General features: G+C 48.2%; 1 protein-coding gene across 1 annotated transcript in view; it reads right to left on the bottom strand.

The window, feature by feature from the left end:
* Positions 1-10,872: 10,872 nt before the first annotated feature.
* Positions 10,873-19,493, bottom strand: part of PSMB7 (proteasome 20S subunit beta 7) — a 322,016-nt gene continuing 313,395 nt past the window's right edge. The window contains exons 7-8 of the mRNA XM_069609451.1: positions 15,468-15,619; positions 10,873-11,129 (exon numbers count right to left, since the gene is read on the bottom strand). Of these exons, the coding sequence (XP_069465552.1) occupies positions 11,018-11,129; positions 15,468-15,619 (264 nt within the window). The 3' untranslated portion in view covers positions 10,873-11,017. The remainder of the gene's footprint in view (positions 11,130-15,467; positions 15,620-19,493) is intronic.

The following is a 19,493-nucleotide window of genomic DNA, read 5'->3' as shown; positions in this document are numbered from 1 at the left end:
CCAGAATGGCTAAAATAATCCATCTGGAGATGGTTTGTTTTGTTATTGGAAGGCCCAACTTATGTCCTGCATAACCTACAAAGAGTTGGTCTGCTTGTCTGATCTTAGCCAATCTGCTGATATAGAAGCTCAAGGCTCGCTTAGGGTCCAGCCTGTGCAGTCTCTCTTCCTCCTTCCCCGGATGAGGAGGAGGGTAGAAAGAAGGTAATATAATCTTCTGAGTGATGTGAAACTCCGAGACTACCTTCGGGAGGAAGTTAGGCTTCACCTGAAGAACAACTTTGTCCTTGTAAAAGATTGTATGTGGAGGTTTACACGATAAGGCTTGCAACTCGCTAACCCTTCTAGCAGATGTCAATGCTATTAGCAAAACAGTTTTGAGGGTGAGAAGCTTCAATGAACAAGAGTGTAGTGGTTCAAAAGGGGCACCCTTTAGGAAGTTTAAAATTAGGTTTAAATCCCATAAGGGAACTTGAAAAGGTTTCGGGGGATAAACATTAGTTAATCCTTTTAGGTATTGTATTACCAATGGAATTTTGAAGTATGAAGGCTCCTCTGCAGTGCGCTTAAAGATTGATAGCGCTGCAAGATAGCCCTTAATTGTGCCAACCTGTAGGCCTGAATTAGCCAGGTAAAGTAAGAATGACAACACCATAGGTGTACCACAAGAAAAGGGTTCAATATTCTTTTCTCTGCACCAGCTGCAAAATTTGTTCCAACGGCAGCGGTATAGAGTTTTAGTTGCCGGCCTTCTGGCCGAAAGCAACACCTCCATAACATCATCCGGAAGGTCCCAATCCTTGTACCTCAACCTTTCAGACACCAAGCGTGAAGGTTGAGGGTCTTGATGGCTGGATGGAGAACCTGACCTTCCTTCTGCGAGAGAAGATCCTCTCTGTATGGCAGTCGAATTGGAGGGCAGATGGACATGTCTAGAAGGTCCGGGTACCACGTTCTCCTGGCCCAATCCGGGGCAATTAGGATCATGGTCTTCCGAAACCTTCTCAACCTCCTGATCATTTGAGGAATGACAGGGACCGGAGGGAACGCGTACAGAAGTGGGAACTCCCAGTCCACTACGAACGCATCTCCTAGAGCTCCTCTCGGGGGAAATTCCCTTGAGCAAAATCTGTCGCACTTCCTGTTGATACTGGTGGCGAACAGATCCACTTGAGGGGTTCCCCAAAGGGCGAAGATCTCTTGAAGGACTTCCTGAGCTATCTCCCACTCGTGAGAGACTGTGCTCTGCCTGCTCAGAGCGTCCGCTGTCAAGTTCTTCTCTCCGGCTAGGTGAATTGCCGATAGAGAGATTCCTTCCTGAATTGCCCAAAACCAGAGCTGCATCGCCTCTCTGCACAGTGGTAGTGAGCCTACGCCTCCTCTTTTGTTGAGGTAGTGCATGGCCACTGTATTGTCCGTCATTATTAGGACGTTTCTTCCCCGTACAGACGGCAGAAAAGCCTTCAGCGCTAGTCTGATGGCTCTCAGCTCCAACAGGTTGATATGTAGTCTGGACTCCGATGGAGACCAACGACCGCTGATGGTCAAGTCGTTGGCGTGAGCTCCCCACCCCGTGAGTGAGGCATCCGTGACTACTGTTATCTCCGGCCATGGTTGCCAAAACATTTCTCCTTTCAGGATGTTCTCCCGACAGGCCCACCACTGAAGGTCTCGGGCTACTTTGACCGGGATCCGAAGGAGATCTGTCATCCTTCCTGAGAACTGTGACCACTGAGTTCTCAGTGCCCACTGGAGGGATCTCATTCTCAGGCGAGCCTCCGGCACGAGGAATATGCAGGATGCCATGAGGCCTAGCAACCTCAGAAAGTCGTAGGCTGGGAGATATTGGGCATTCTGAAATCTGATGACCATCTGCAGAATATCTCGAGCCCTCACCTCTGGTGGCAAGGCTTTTCCCAGGGAAGTGTCCAGGACTGCTCCAATGAATTGGAGTCTCTGTGATGGTATCATCTGTGACTTCTTTAAATTGAGGGAGAAGCCCAGCTTGTGAAGGAAGTGGCAAACATAATCTAGTTGTCTCTGAGCCTGTTCCGAAGATACAGTTCTGATCAACCAATCGTCTAGGTAAGGGTAGACATGAATCCCTTCCCTCCTTAGACTTGCAGCCACAACCGACATTAGCTTGGTAAAGACCCTCGGGGCGGAGGTTAGCCCAAATGGCAGAACTCGAAATTGATAATGAGAGCTGCCAATTGCGAACCTCAGGTATCTCCTGTGCCTGGGATGGATCGGCACATGGAAATAAGCGTCCTGGAGGTCTAGAGATACCAACCAGTCCTGAAGCTGGAGGGCCTGAAGGATCTGAGAGAGAGTCACCATCTTGAACTTGTCCTTTCGGAGGAATTTGTTCAATTCCCGTAAGTCTAAGATGGGTCTCAGTCCTCCGTCCTTCTTCGGTATTATGAAGTAGGGGGAGTACCAACCCTTGTTCCTTTCCGCTACAGGTACCAGTTCTATGGCACCTTTCTCTAGCAGGTCTAAAACCTCCTGCAAGAGGAGCGGATCTGGAAGCTTCAAAGGGTTGTTCCCCGGTGGATGACTCTGAGGGATATGTAGGAAGGGCAGGCAATAACCTTGGGCTACTGTCTCCAGAGCCCAAGCATCTGACGTAATAGCCTGCCATTCCGTCAGATGGTGAGTTAACCTGCCCCCTACTGGTGTTCTGTGAGGGGAGACCTCAGAGTGGTTTTGAAGCGGCTGATGCAGTTGCCGAAGGTAAAGTGGCTCCTGCTCCTGCGGGTGCGGCTTTCTTTCCCCTACCCCGTCCACCACGGGTAAATCTTCCTTGGCCTCTTTGAGCCGGTCGTCCCCTGCCCCTTCCATATGAGGAATAGTAACGAAAGGACCGTCCTCTCCACGATGATCCCGAAGGACGAAAGGTATTCTGACGGATAGCAGCTCCCAATGACTTGGCTGCTGCCTTGGACGTTTGCAGTTTCTCCAAACTGTCATCCGCCTTCTTTCCAAAGAGGGTAGAACCGTCAAAGGGCATATTCAAAAGCCTGGTCTGCACGTCAGAGGCAAAACCAGACTTCCTCAACCACGCATGCCTGCGGATTGTGGTACTTGCCGCCATGGCCCTGCTGATACTGTCAGCAGAATCTAGGCCAGTTTGTAGGGTCTCGCACATCGCATCTTTACCATCCCTGATGATGTTTAAAAATGCGTCCCTTTCCTCTCCTTCTTGGAGGCAGTCAGCCGCTGATGAAGCGCACTCCCAAAGGGTGTGGCTGAACCTAGCGAGCGTACAGGTCGCGTTAATAGACTTTAACGCCATGCTACAGGCAGAAAAAACCTTCTTAGCCATGGCATCATATTTTTTGTCATCCCTATCCTGCGGAGCAGTGGGGTATGCAGATGTGCTGCCTGATGAGGTTGCAGCCTGTACAACCAAGCTCTCAGGAGTAGGGTGTTTTGACAAATATTCAGGGTCAGAACTAGCCACCCTGTATTTTGTTGACAGTTTTTTATTTACTGCCGGGATAATTTCTGGCGTTTCCCAGTTTGTCAAAATCCTTCTCTGTAGAGCAGAGTGAAATGGAACCACAGGATCCTCCTGTGGGCCCTTGTCCAGTATGTCAGTGAGGTCATCCTGCTGAAAGGCAGGAGAAGGTGCAGACCAACCCATAAATTCTATGATTCTAGACATCAGAGCTCTATATGGAGTCTCCGCATGTTCTCCTGGGTCTGGTTTGATAAATTCTGCTTCAGGAGAAGTGTCCAAGCCACTAGCTTCCTGAAGTGCATCCTGAAGATTTTTTAATCTTCCTTCCTCAGAGGCGAAAGTCTCTGGCTCTGGTGATGTGGTCCTCTGTAAATCAATATCTTGGTCTGAATCCTCCCTTTCCTCAAAAATCGAGGTTAAAGGGGGATACATTGGTTTTTGGAATGGTATAAACCCCATTTCCAATGCAGAAGGAGCCATCATCACAGGCCTTGAAAACGTCGATGTCGTCGACACCGACGTGAAAGTACTCGAAGGCGCCGTGAAAAGCGTCGAGAAATGTGTACTAGGCCTCGAAGAACTCGAAAGGATCGGAGTCTTGCTCGAGAACGACGTCGACGTTCTCGGCGTCGAGTCGGAGGTCTTTTGTCTAACCGTTGGCTGTGGAGTAGCCGTGGTTCTTTCCTTCACCGGCGTCGATATCGGCGTCGACGTCGGCGTCGACTCGATCGACTGATGCGCCGATGAATCCTTCGACAACGGCGTCGATGGCGCCGACCTCTGTTTCGAAGGAGTTTTCGACGATGGCGTCGATGATGCTTTATCTCCCGATGGCTCGAGGCGCTTTCGGGTTGACTTTTCCGCCGGGTACTGCGACTCGCGGCGTTTAGATTTTTTGGGTTTTTTACCCGGGGTATCACCCTCAGCTGTCTTCGAGGGGGACGAGGCCGCTTTCTCGAAGACGCTTAGCATCTTTTTCCTGAATTCCTCCCACTCAGCTTGCGAGCTGCGTTTTGTGGGGCAATGAACTCTCTCAGGAGAACTCGACGAAGATGACGAAGGGGATCTCCTACGTCTCTTCTTCGAGTGTCTCGATGTCGACGAGTGGTGGGAGCCACTTCGTGATCTAGATCGAGAGTGTTTTTTATGGTGAGGAGACGAACGTCTCGACTCTACCGAAGAAGCTTTCGAGGAAGTTAAAGTTGACCTACCTCTCTCGAGCTTCCCCCTACGCTCCTTCAAGGCTTTCGCCGTCATGGAAAGGCATTCCTCACACTCCGAACTCTGGTGCGTGATTCCCAGACACCACAAACAGACCCTGTGAGGGTCCGTCAACGACATTTTCTTCCCGCAGTCTCGGCACTTTTTGAAACCGGACCGAGGGGTCGTCGGGTCGGAGGAGGATGCCATCGATATCGAGGTAAATAGTAGTTATTATATACGTTATCTTTGACGAGAACTGAGCAACGGTGTTCCGAGGCACAACGAAGCGCGGAAAAACGGAACTGAGCAACGGACGCTGCGCGCGGCCTTTATAGGCAGGATGACGTCGACGTCGGCACGGAGGCCGTCGAGGGTCATCGACTTGGCGATCATCGACGCGCAGCGCCCTCTGGCGAAAAAATTTTCCGAGGCCAGCAAAGCTGAAGGATTTCTATCTAAGATAAGGAATACGTCGGAGGACACAATCCCTTCGAAATATGAATTCATAGAACTCTGATATACAACTCCTTTGTTTTTAAATGTTTTTGAGAACAGTTTTAACCTTACATATGCACTGGAACAATGTCATTCGTTTACTCCTTGGGAAGGAGAAAACTCTCAATCTCCAAAAATAGCGAGGAAAATACTACCACCACCTCGAAATCCTTCCTGGAGCACCGATTACATCCACTGGAGCTTATGAAATACCAAACCATTGCAGGACCACACGCTGAACTGTGCATTACACGTTCTAGACTTCATACCTAAGCACCAATATTATGGCAGCACAAAGGCCGACACTGGGCATAGCCCCAAGCTACACAAAGAAAAAGTATTATGGAAATACAATTAACACAGCATACTGTCCCAAATAATCAAGGACTTCACGCCGAATAGTGTTTCTATCCCTATTCCTGTCCCACTACAAACACTGCCCACCAAGGATATGATAATTTCACATTTGTGATTAAACCCAAGAGCACGTTTTCTGTGTTATTGTCTTAGCGCCACTGCTAGCTGCTGAAGTATGTTCGCTTTCACACCCCATTCCAAATCAGGCAAGGCACCACAGTTATTTCTACCGTGGTGTACACTTGTAATCCACACCCTACTCTGACTTTGCTCCCAGGTATCCCACTGTAATTCAGGTTCTAAGTAGTCCCACAGATCGCACTGTGATCTTTCCGGTGTGGGATTGCTCATAAGGATTTTACTGGATTCTAAAAATGACTTTCATGCACTCCACTTATTATCCTCTGCTGCGTGCTCTATTTGTCTCGTGTCTTCTGCATATTCCCACACCGTGATATCGGCAGGACCTGTCCAACAATGCAGCACACTTTTCTGTCAGATAGCAGTCCATGGGAAGAGCAGCACTACTGAGATGTCGCATAAGGTGCCGCCCTACAAAGGAAACACCATGGCCACACCAGATGACTGCCCTAGGTCGCCATCAGGAACTTCATATTAACCCCCCTCCACTAGCATTCTAAATTGCTGTGTTAAACACTACATGCGACGAAGCCACTCATACATGGCAAGTGAATACCTTCTCAGATATCACACATGGAATAAGTTACTTACCTGTAACTATTGTTCTCCAGCTTTGGTCTGGCATGGATTCACATGCTCATAAATATTCCCTGTCGCCAGGCTGGGAATCCTCGGTAAAAGAAAGAACTGTTTCACTTACAAACTGTATTTCTTCCTCTGGGTCATGCTGCCCCCATCCAATGACCGTTCTCTCACCAAGCCCCTCCTCTGGCAGCCATCTTCAAATTTGGTATGCACGTATGACCAAGAAGAGCCGTAGATGGGACGGAGGGAGAGTTTGCATGTGAATCCATGCCTGATCCATGCTGGAGAACAATAGTTACAGGTAAGTAACTTGTTCCTTCTCCAGTATGGGGTCTAACATGGATTCTCATGCTTATGAATAACGAATACATAGCAGTACAACATTACACAACCACGGGAGGTGGCAAGGCTCATCTAAAGTAATCAACCCTTACCTCTGAAACAGACTCATCTCAAGTGAGCAGGTTGAGTAGGCCAACTCTGGACTCCTCCATGGAATCCCCGTCGATGCAGTAGAATCTCAGGAAGGTGTGCATGGACCTCCATGGAGCCGCCATGCAGATGTCCAGCAGGGGCACACCAGACAGGACCGCTGTCATCACAGCGATCAATCTTGGTGGAGTGGGCTGTCAGACGTCAGACATTGGTCGGTTCGCCAAGCGATGACAATGCGCGATGCAGCCAGAGAGCCACCTTGAGATGGAAGCCATGGACAAGGCCTTCCCACGGTTCACAGGACCAAAGTTCACCAACAGTTGAGAAGTCTTCTGAAAACTCTTCGTGCGTGTCACGTACAACTTCAGGGCACAAGCAACATCCAGCGAGTAAAAGGCCCTTTCAGCCAGTGACGGAGGCTTCGGGAAAAAAACAGGTAACAAAGGTTTGTTGAGGTGGAATTCTGTCAACCTTCGACATGAAAGAGGGGTGCGTCCGCAGCACCACCCTCGATTTGTGGACAGTCGGGTATGGCTGTTTGCAGGATAGGGCCTGGATCTCACATACCCTACTGGCAGAGGTGATGGCCACAAGGATAGCCATTTTCCACAAGAGGATCTTGAGAGGGGCCGGATGCATATGCTCGAAGGGGGCCCCCCCCATGAGCATTGTTAGCAACACGTTGAGTTCCCACGCCGGGGCAGGAGCCTTCACCGGCGGGAAAGATCGTAACAGTCCTTTGAGGAACTCCTTGACGAGTCGGTGAGACCAAAGTGAAGATCTCCCCCTGCAGAACTGGTGTAGCTGGAGATAGCTGCCAGATGTACCTTGATAGAGGTGTGCAAAAGTCCAGACAGACTGAGAAGGTCCGGGTAGCAAATCTGCCTCTGTCACATCGGGGTGATGAGTATCACCCCATATTGGTACTGTGAGTGTTGACTCATAGCAGGAGAGGCAACCGAGGAAACGCATACAAAAGTAGGCCTTCCCAAAGGAAGGAAAACGCATCCCCCAGGCTCCTCGGTTGATGGAATCTCATGGAAAACTTATGGCATTTGGAGTTCGCCGCCGTCACAAACATCGATCTGTGGCCTGCCCCACTTGATGAAGATGCGGTCCACCTGATCCTGCCGGTGTTACCACTCGTGGCAGGAGCACAATTCCCTGCTGAGGGAGTCTGATGGTGTTGTTGACTCCCGCTAGGTGAAAAGGGACATCTCTTGCCCGACAGCCTCGAGCCACAAGTGCTGTGCTTCCTTGGAGCGCTGGGAATAGAGTGCCTCCCCGTTTCCTGATGTAGAACACTGTGGTGTTGTCCGTGAAGATCCACACCACCTTGCCCTTCAGAGACAGAAGGAATGACTTGAGGGCCCACAACACTGCCCGCAGCGCCAGGATGTTGATATGGAGACCCTTCTCCAGCAGCCACCGGCCTCTGGCGTGCAGACGCCCGGTGTGGGACCCCCAGCCTTCCGGGAAGCGTCTGTGGGGATCGTCTCCTGGTATGAAACCCCATGACCCAGGCAATGTTGGAGCAGAGGACCCACCACCTTCTCGCCCGACGGAATTTAGCGAGCGTCCAGGAATTCCTGAAGAGGTCGCATCTAACCTGCACAGCCGGATAAGGTAGATGCAAGACATTGTGCCGAACAATGATGTGAAGGTTGCACCGTGGCTGTCCTCATCGACAACAGCCGCTGCACCTTCCCTTGAATGGCTGCTACCCTCTCCTCTGAGGGGGATGCTCGGCAGGATACCGTATTTTGACTGGCTCCAAGGAACAGCGCATTCGGCGATGGTGTCAAGCAGGGCTTTGGATAGTTCATGGAGAAACCCAGATCCGTCAGCAGCTGGACAGTCGCCTCTGTGTGTCCGCCGGCCAACTCTCGCAAGCAGGCCCGGTAGATGCAGATGGTGGACGCTGCGGTGTAAATCACCTTCCTACCCATGGCGTCCATCTTCTCCTCGCTGTTGTGAGGGACTGAAGATTGGGATGGATTAGTTGAACATTTCATCGCAGCCGCTGAATCCGGCAATGGTTGCCACCTCAGGCACTAAGATGTGGATTCCGGCTCCTGGTGGTACTTCTCCAGCCTATCCCGTTTGGCCAGAGCCGTGCAAGGGTTCTTCAATGCCCTCCTCCCACACGCCATCCAGAAAAGGCACTGCCACGATTGTCTTCCTCTTGGCCTTGCGCGTGTGGTACAATAAACCCTCCTTCCTGGTTTCTTCAGGCACAGGCTGGAATAGCGGGAGGCTCTGGCGATCATAGAATGTAACAACCCCACCTCATCCGGTGGAAATGCCATAGGCTGCAGAGACTCGGCATGCTGATATCGTCATCCTGGCCATACCAGTCCCTGAGTCTGGGTCTGCTGGGGGAAAGGTGGCCCGACGCGGATGACTAGGCTGAAATGGGGGCGTTGGATGAGGTTACTCTTCTTCGCTGGCGGCTGATCAAGGACTTGGGGGACCATTGGAACCGAACCCGGTGGCATCTCTTCTGGATCACCGACACCAAGGTGTGGAGGGTCGACAGGATGTCCAGAGACACATCCCTTGGCTGAGCTTGGGTGATCGGAACACTAAGCCTTGTGCCATCATCGCTGTCTTCTTCCACGTCCTTGTGGACCGTGTTCAAAGACTCCAGGTCCTCGCTCGTGGACGAAACGTCCATGGTTTGAGCCACGGCCTGAGACTGATCTGGGACCTCCTTGCCCCCCCCCCTTTCATCCTGAGAGGCCGTAAATGGGTTCTGATACGGTGTTCCCTTCTCCGGAGTGCCAGCGCCTCAGGGACAGGGATACCTTCTGCGCTGTGGGGGCTACCTTCACAGGGTCAGCCCCCTTAGCCTTTGTGAGAGCAGCTGACACTAACTTTATCATCGACAAAGTCTTCTGTGCCGATTGGGCCTTCTTGGGCAGTTTGGCCTTCTCCTCCATCCGTGGCTTCTCTGGCTTCTCCTGCAGTTTAGCCGGGTTGGACGATTTCCTTTGAGGAGGAGCTTGGTTGCCGGCTGGTAATGGAGGCAGAGGGTGATGTCCACCGCGCCCTGTCCACCGCAGGACCCACTTCCGCAGCGAGCCTGGTGGAACCTGACTTACAGTTCTTGGTCTGGTCTTGGGCCCCCACGGATGAGGCGCCCTCAAAGGACTGGGAATAGACTGCTCGTCAGTCCGGCCGGTCCTGGGTGAAGAACGACCCTGCTCGGAGCATGGGGCAGAGACCTTGGCGTTCAGCCACGCCGCCAGTCTACTGTGCCTATCCTTCATCTTCTTGGAGAAACCGCGGCATATCTTACATTCGCCTTCCTTGTCTGTTGAAGACAAGTACCTGCAATGCCTCTACTGTCTGCATCCAAACACATTCCGTAGCTCGCACTTGGTGCAGGACTTGAAGCAGGATCTTCCTTCCTTTCTCCTCGGTCATGGTCAGAGGGCACGAAGTAGGCCCAATAGCCTTCTGGAAACTTCGACGATATTCGCCCTTGAGGGGCATCGAGATTCACCGACAACGGATCCCCGCTGACAGCAGATGGAGAAGAGCACACATGCTCTTTTGGAACAAAAATAGAACCTTTTTCCTTCGAAAACATGAAAAAACATCGAAGTAGCTCACAGAGCAAACTCAAGGACTCCCAACACTGAAGCGTACTGTAAAAATCTGAAGATGGCTGCCAGACGAGGGGTTTAAGGAGAGGACTGTCATTGGATGGGGGCAGTATGACCCAGAGACCAGTGATTGGTTTAAAGGAGAAATACAGTTTGTAAGTGAAAGTGAATTTTTTTTCTTTTACCAAGGATTCCCAGCCTGACGACGGGGAATATTCATGAGCATGTGAACCCATGCCAAACCCCATGCTGGAGAACAGAAAGCTACACCTCTCCAATTAACGAGCAAACCACAGACAAGGCCAAATCATCCTAGTACAATGGGCAATCAAAGCTCCTCTTTGAGCACAAATCCCTTAATGTCCTTGACACACAACAGATCCCCACACAGTACCCAGGTATTTCCAAACTACAGCCAAGCTATCCGTCATCATTCCCCTCATCCTTGTACAAAATGACAGTAGCGTGCAGAATAAAACCCAGTAACATAACATTAGGCTTGTTTGTCTTATTTAAACGCAAATACTGCCCTTTTGCAGGTTAACATTTAGGTCACAAATTTAAACAGAAAAAGCAGGATTGGTGGATACCCAGTTTATTTGTTTACAAATACAAGGGTCTGAGTATAGCAATATAAGATGATATGGAAAAGATTAACTGTCGGGTCAAACAGTGAGATTACCCAATACAATAAAAGACTATGGACGTGCAGAAACAGTCATTTCTAAGATATATCCATTGTTTGCACAGTTTCCTCCATGACATCCAGCTCCCACTTGGCAATTTTCTCCGTCAGCACACCTGTAGTTCCTCTCTTGTACTTATAATCACCAGACCTGTTCAAGGAAGAAAAACATGAATATTTGCGGCCCAAGGACAGTATACTTAATTGAAAGACAATTGCAACAAAGTGGTATGTTTCAACCTTGTTTTCAGTGGCAAAATCCAAACCATGGGCCTGTGCCGTGCCTTCCCTTCCTACAAGACATGTTGGGAAATGGCAAACAGGAGTTTAAGAGCAGGCAAAGCACATGTTACATCTTAGAAGTGGGGGAATGGACAGTCTGTTAAAGTAGGATGGACGTTAGAATGCTACAAAACAGTTAGATAGATGGAATGTTTACATTGAAGTGGCACATTAGGCATAGAAACAAGATGAATACATTCCAGTCAACAGTAGTTTCAATTGTGGATCACTCATAGGTTTAGTGAAAAGGGGTCTAGGGTTACAGAGTATTAACAAATGAGGGGATGATATCGACTATACTATGTAAAGGAAAAGGAGCTGAAAAAGGCACTGCTTTATGCCAAGAGCATTTTTGGTTGCCAGATAGGAAATTGCAGGTGCAGTGTAGTCTGATGAGGAAGTGGTGCTTCAGCTGGGTTAGGATCCACAAATTCAAGTGCTCGTCAACAAAAGCATTTTGAAGAATGAAATTATTCATAGCCCATGTCTGTGTCTGGGAGAAAACCCATTCTCAACATGTTCTAATCAATTGTTACATGTGGTTGGAATCATCAAGGAATTACGCAATATTAATATAAACAGTGTCCCCCCCCATCTGACATTTAAACAAATTAATTTAAAGAGAAGGTCAAACTTTGAATCCTACACGAAGGTTTGTCTACTTGTGCAGCATGTTTAGGAAGCAGTATGACATATCACTTGCATTTTGTATCTATTAGTCACAAACCTGCGAAGCACTAGAGCACTGTGCAAAAGGTTTCCAGAGTCAGTTAGAAAGGGTCATCCAGAGAGTATTTGGGATCATGTAAAAAGGAGGCGGTAGAGTGCACATTTCTTTATATGAATTGTCTCTTCAGATCGACTCAAAACTAAGACAGACGGGGTAAAACTAATATGGTGGGGTACCATTCCATATTCTCTAGGAGTAGGTGACATCCTAAATGTGAGAATGGGTATATTGCGGTTAGCGGCACAGTGCTGGCTTATTCAGACATTAAGCTTCTTTGTAAGGCAGGTGGGTGTCAGGTTTGTGAAGGTAGATTAGCTTGGGTTCGATTCATCTTATTGTTTACAAGATCTTTGATCAAGCGAGTAGCGTCATGTAGAATAGTCTTCAGCTGTATCAGTATGGAGTCGGGGATTCCTGACAGCAGGACACTGACCACCCAGGTAGGGGAGGACCAGGCCTAAGTCAGAGTTGAAGGACATCTGCTCTTTTATGCAACAGGGGTCTTACAAGATTACATTCATGCAGAATAAGAATGGTTTTGTGCCATGGTGGTGCTTGGCCAACCCGTTATATCTGGTCTCATGCTTAAAGCACAGATGATTAACTCAGTACTTTAGGGTTCAGTTCGTTAGGTCTTGGACCTACATTCTTGGAAGATGGGGAGGCATTATTTCGTGCATGTCCTAGTCTGCAAGTATCTTCAGGTATAGATGCACATCATCCTGATTGATTAGTTTCGTTTCTCTTGTTGTGGGACCCTATGAAAGGTCCTATACAAAGATTGAAGATCACCTGCAAGCAGAAGAAGCCTTGAACTTTGAATGTAACCAGTAGTCATAAAGATTGCAACATACTCATCTGGGCAAATTGGAGTTACTAAGAGGAAGTTGGGAAACCATAATGCACTGTAGGAGAAAACCTGTGCTGAGAAGGATAGGAGGGTCAATCATTTCGAAGGGTGCTAAAAGTTTGAGGCGGCAGTGGGCACAGCTGATGCAAAGTGTGTGCCTCATCACATGGGTCATAGCAGATTTAGTGGTGCAACACAGTCTTATAAGCCAAATTGGTGCTCACGTAGGAGGTTGGGAGGGGATTTCAGATTCTGCTTTTCCTAGCTTGCCAAGAATATAGGGCAGATGGGTGAAGGGCTGGGGCAAATTCTATGTGTTTTTGGGGGGGGGGGGACCTTGGGAGAAGGGGCATTTTTTTCTATTGCATTGTAAAAACATGGCCTATGGAGAGGCACTGATCAATTGGAGTTAATGGTGTCTCGAGTGCTTTCTGGCTACATCAGACTAATCACTTATTAAAGCCAGTTCATTTAGTAATGTCCTGCGGTGAGAGCTTGCGAGGAAAGTTGGCTGGCTTGTTCAATGCACTGTCAGATCCTGTCATTTTAGGCAATGGATTGGTGAATACAATCGCATTGCTTCACGGGGGAGGAGATGGGTGCTGGTGCATTTCTTGGCAGCTTGAACACGGCTTGGCTTCAGAGGATTTTGCAGTGGTGGATCGGTGGGATGTAGTGTGTTTTCTGTGGCGAGATTGAGGTGTTCTTAAGTTTTAGGTTGTCAGCAACGGAATGGCAATTATGCTATGCTTTTTCTCTTTTGTGGATATGTGGATTGCTTTTAAAGGTCTGCATTTACCAAATCATGTATTAAGCAAAGTTGAAAATGTGCTACTTCCAGGGTGGATATCAAGGTGTGTGCGCATGCATTTAGGGGGGTGGGGACACAGGTGTGGCTTAATGATGGGGGCAGGGAATTAAGGATTTACTTAGGTCAAAGGGTAAATCCTTAAAAGAGCAACAATGTTTGGCAGCTATGTTTGGGGGTGGAGTGTGGCAAATCTGGAACAGGGCTCCAAAGTTCTCTTGGGCAATGCAGTGAAGATTAACACAAGGGCTTTTCACTTTTTGTTTTGAGTGTTGGAGAGACTGATGTTCTTGGTAATAAAAGTCTGCTGGTATGTTGAAATCTCAGCGAGAGAGGTTATGAGAATGGTTGACACAGTTATAAAATCTGATCTCTTTGAAAGGTGGCAGTTTGAATGGCTATGAGAGGTAGAGAGGAGTTTCAAACAAATGTGGGCTGAGAGTTCTTGACGTCTCCTTGACCACAAGAAAATCCTTATGGCCAAAGAGACTCAAGAACTCTCAGTAGACAGTTTTTGAAATACAAATGTGGTTCATTGCAAGGCCTTCATCTCGCTTGTTGCAGTTATTGTGTTGCATGCTGTATCCAGGGATAAAAGGTGGTGTTGAAGCAGCGTGATACAGCAGAATTTGTGCCAAGTGTATATAGATGACTAAAGCACAATGAGTGGCAGGTGGGTTGCTGGTGGTGACCAGCAAAATGTGTAGGAGACCGCAGTGTGTGTGTTTGTGTGTGTGTGTGTGTAAACCCCACAAGTACATTTGAGTGTGGGAATGGGGCATGTGTGGTTTGGTAAACTTTAATTACTTGCAGCTGGGATTGTGGGAGAAGGGCTTAGAGCGGTGAACATTAACGGGCCCAAGTAGAGGTTGGAGGGCTGGCAGGGGCTAAAGCCCATCACTCTTTACTTGACCTTCCTGGGAAATAAAAGGTGTGCTAGTGTGACCACTGATCACCCAATGGGGCTAGCAGAAGATGGGGTAGTGTTCACTAGAGTGCAAAATACTGATGGGTAGGGAAAACAACACTAAGTGTAGATAGCGGGTCTTATTCAGGGTTCTGTGCAAGCTCTGGTTTTGGGGTGCACCCGATTTATTGAAAAAATAAAGCAGTACTTTGGCTGCAATCAGCCAATTGGGGAATGCAAAATAGTGGTCAGGTCATCCATGGGTGCTGGGTTTTATTGGATGGGAATAATGGTACACAGCAGTGACACAGCACGTGACCCCCCCATGAATTGTTCCACGTCTTGTGCACATATCGATCAAATAGTCACTAGTCAAAAATATTGATCAGAGCAAATCTTGGTGGAAATTGCAAAATAATATAAAGTTACCAGAATGCAACATACGTTTGGATGTTCTCAGCAATAACAGAAACGAGAATTTTGCAAAGAAAATATGCATGGTAAGCTTTCTAAATTGAAGAGTGGCTATTTGGGGACTGGTAGCACAGAGCATTTTCGGGATGTGGCCTGCACATAGTCATAAAAGGCTTTAATGTCTTACAAGCAGTATGCCTTGGCTGGTAGACTCCGGCTAGCAAACAGGTGATCTGTCCAATCGGTAGGTATGCAGCACCATTTTATATCAGCTAAGTACATGTTAATAATAGTACCCCCCAACAGTGACATCTTTGAACCAGTAACATTATTTACAACTGTTCTTCCATGAGGTGATCTAATTTGTGAGAGCAATTTTAGACAAGCAAGCCTATTGTAGGCAGTTGAGCGGCCAAAGCCGCAGGGGGTATGACCTTAGCCACATTCTATATATAGAGCAGAGACCCAACATACTGAGCAAAACAGCCATGAACTCACCGTACACCCTTTTTATTTGCGACATCATGTGGACGAATATAGTCTACTTTATTCTTGGTTATAACACAGAGGTCGATGTTGCTTCCAGAGCCCAAATCATTGAATATCCCCGATGCGATGGCATCTCGGACCAGCAGTTTAGCTGCCTCCTCCTGCAAACGGGGGAAAAGGAAGAATGTGAGACGTTCTACATCAAATGGCCGCGTTCTAGGCTCTGCATTTCCAATTCAATTGATATTTTAGGGGCATTGCATTTCCGCGTAGCTATACTGACATCTCCAAGATGCCTTCCTTACAATGCAGGGTAAGCAGCATTCTATTAAAAAACATTTGTCAAGACATTTTGATCAAATGCCATATCCAGGCATACAAGTACGTGACCCGAGCTGCACAAGTAATCCCAAATGAATGTTCCTCTGCGACTGCTGGGCGTGAAACGCACATGAATGCCGAATGCAAGCATACATACTAGGAATGCTTTTGAAATGCATAAGTATTTGTGCAGCCCAACACTTTGCTGTGTGTGTTCTTTGTTCACGACCCTCAGAGCAAACATACACCTGCACGGAGGACTGCGTCCATTTGGATTTACAAAGACAATAAGCGAACATATCCCCTTTGCAAAGGTGACTTAGAGGAGGAAGGATTCCACACATTTTTGAGACAAATAAATGAGAAACTGCCATATGCCGCTGTGGATTCTGCCAAGCACCGCCTACCAGAGTTGTTGCAGCATATCATAACCTTATCTGAAAAACGAGCCGTAGGAAAAGGACAGGCCCTCTGTGGTGGGGGGCATGTGTGCTTCTGGGTCTGTCCAAACAGACAGATGCTCACACAGATGTGTCATAGCTCAAGAAACCTCGATAAATCGGCCGTACATATCCATAGATGACCACAAGTGCCGCAAACGTGGACACCCAGGTGTTCATTGCCAAGCACGTCCTAGCATCACTCGTTAAATTAAGAGGCCCAGCACTGCAGCAATAAATACCGCTTCCGAGCAAAGGGTTAAAAAGGCAAAATGTGTGTGTGGTAAAGAGTCATGGTCCTCCAACAGGAAAAGTGGGGTCTAGAACCCGAGCCAGTTACTCCATTTAGACGTGCCCCTGAAGAGGGCGGCAGTATCTGGCAAACGGTGCAGAAATTATTACAATACTTGACAACGGGTGTACCTACCTGTGGGACTGCAATACACTCGAGCTGGGCCCACTCAACACACTCATCTGCACAAGGGAAGCGCCATAACTATTCTTCTTGAACACGGTCCGATGCGTTATGGCATCTATTCAGCGCAGACGTAGCTTCGGGAAGCAATGGAGTGCTTTACAATCACAGAGGGAAGAACCCAGGGAGGGAGGGCAGAAGAGAGAGGCACTAACAGGGGAAGGCAGGCAATTGGTAGCACAGGATCTACAAGCAACCAGCGGAGGAACCTGTGAGGAGACGATCACCCAGTCTCAGGCAAGGTGGGGGATTGGAGGGTTCGTGGGTCTAGGTAGATATAATATTGCTACCCTTGGTATCTTTGCCCATCGGACCAGATCACTGCTTCGCTCTGCGCCCCTTAACAGCTGTCCTGCCTTCTACTCATGCCACCCCATTTGAGGAATATTAATGCATATCTTGTCCCAAGTACAGCATTTAAGATTGCAAGTAATTTGACGAGATGTGATTCACATTTGATGCAAAGGGGAAAACATACCACCTGGGCCTTCACATACACCACAGTAATGCCAGAATAAATCGAAATGTGCAGCTCTTACTCCAGTTCATCTTCACTGGAGCCCAAAAGGCATCATCATATAGACCCAGACCCTGCACGGGCAAACTAACTCAAAAAGATAGCCACGCCTTCCACGTGTAACCTGCAACCCGGAGGCGCAAATTAGAACATCACAAGAGTAGGAAAACAAGCCCTGCCTTGTGATGTGGGTTAGGTGTGCATGCGCCGAAAGTCTGACAATCTGTTCAAACATTCGGCACTGCTGAGCAGCAAGTTCTACATGTGTGATCCATCTTTTCCTGCATTTGGAGGCTGGAAGTGACACCGGTGATGCACGATTTCCGGCAGTGCCCTAAACATGACAATAATTCATGGGTTAGTTTAAGAATCCATACCAGTTCACTCCCATACCAGGCAGCAGACATTAATCATTTTAAATTGGCAATACACAAAGGCCACACAGAGATCAAACATCCAGCGTGGAGGCGCTCGACGAGATAGAGAAGAGCCAGGCAAATCCCCAACGTAGGAATATTATTCAGCGCTCGGAGGACTGCTGTCCTGTTCACAAGCATCTGTTTTCCATGTCTTTGCAAGACATTACAAACGCTTGATTGCCTTTCTAGGCTCTACACAGCTGCACCCTGGTGTTGCAAGGTTGGCCAACATCAGAAAATACTCCAATGTGTAAAAGACATACCACTAGACAGTAAAGAACCGAGAAACACTACAGCACAAACGTGTCAATAAGAGTAGGGGGGGTTCCCCATTGGGTATTTATATAGCGGGGGCCGAGCAGTCTAAACTTCATTCGAGCCCAGAGTGTAACCACCAAGAACCTCCATGAAAAAAAACAAGGACATCGCCCATCTTGGTATTTTTCGGGGGACAGGGTGAGCAGTACGAAGTAGATGACCGTGTGTGTTCTTGAGACATGCAGATGTGTTGCTAAAGTCATCCAGCACCAAGCTGGCAACGAGCAATGTATGGCATTCAGCACAGTACGAATCCGTTCCCCCCGAGCATTCATTCAGCTCCAAAGTGTAGTTCGGACTCAATCCAAAATACTTGAGTAGTCGTCATCTGGCTATTTCCAGAGCAGCGATGAACTGCCTCCTGTGTGTGTCTGGTCTCTTCTGGAGACGGGTTGTTTTCTCTGCTACTGCTTGAACCTTCCAAAAGGAGAAGGCAGAGTCCAGCCACACACTATTTCACGTTGAAGAGGAGCCTGAATGCCCTTGGATGAACAGACAGCAAAGTGTTGGTCTACTTCTGACAATGCACAGTGCCCACGGATTCTGGCTACTCTGGGGTTGCAGCTCGATGTATTTTGCATTTCCCATCTGTGGTGGCTCAGGCTGTACTTGGGTGAAAGTCTGTGGTTTGCATTTGAGGCGAAGGCCAGACCTTCGCAAGAAAGACAGATAGTTGCTACAGGTGATCTGTGGAACTCCACTTATTGTGTAGGGGACTTTTCTTACTTAAATGGTGTAGCCATGGTGTCATTCGGGCAGGTGGTGCAGGATGCCAGTTCAGTTATTTATAATTGGAAGCAAATGCCAAAAGTGGTCCTCAGGAACCGGTCCTGGGATGCAAGGTTTTATGGTAGAATTGGTCTGACCGATACAGTCCAGTAGGCTATCCCGTGTGGTCTCTATGTGGCATCAATGCGATTTCGGATTCCTGCAACTATTAGGAGGCTCGTAAGTTTTATGCTTCTATACATTTCTTTAAAATACAAAAGTAATAATCACCCCAGAAAAAGCCCCCAACTGCATGCCGCGAGATCAGTCATGACCTTCGGTTGAAGTGGGTGGTGTGTGGGATGCACATTATATAGGAAACTGGATACTGCTGGCTCAGGTAATTCAAAGGTTATGAAGAGTCCGAGGATCCTGCATACCAAGTGCCAGAAAACCAGCAAACGCACACATTTGGGCAATGGCGTCTAAATGCTTAAAATCAGAAACTACTTGCTCTGTGTGCGTACATTGGAACATGTGATGCTCTCTGGATTCTGCAAGGTTTTGACGAGACGAGATTTTCTGAAGTATTCAAGTTTCGCCTTAAATGATACTTTGTAACTCGTTTATTGAACCAGATCCACTCAGACATTTTGGGCAGGGTTGGATGTGTGCACACAAGATGTATAGACTGCCATCAATCGACCATCACGTCTGGCCTGCGCACGGATATCTGGTTTATTTTTCTTTCAGACAAAGGAGCAGTATATTTCCCCCAAAAATGCACTTTTCCATATGGCCGACGTCAAGGACTGGACTCACAGTCCAAGTCTACAC

This window comes from Ambystoma mexicanum, chromosome 8, assembly GCF_040938575.1.
Source record: "Ambystoma mexicanum isolate Mex_15411 chromosome 8, UKY_AmexF1_1, whole genome shotgun sequence".
NCBI lineage: Eukaryota > Metazoa > Chordata > Amphibia > Caudata > Ambystomatidae > Ambystoma > Ambystoma mexicanum.
Note: the sequence above shows the minus strand (reverse complement) of the source record. Positions and strands in the feature narration are given on the sequence as shown.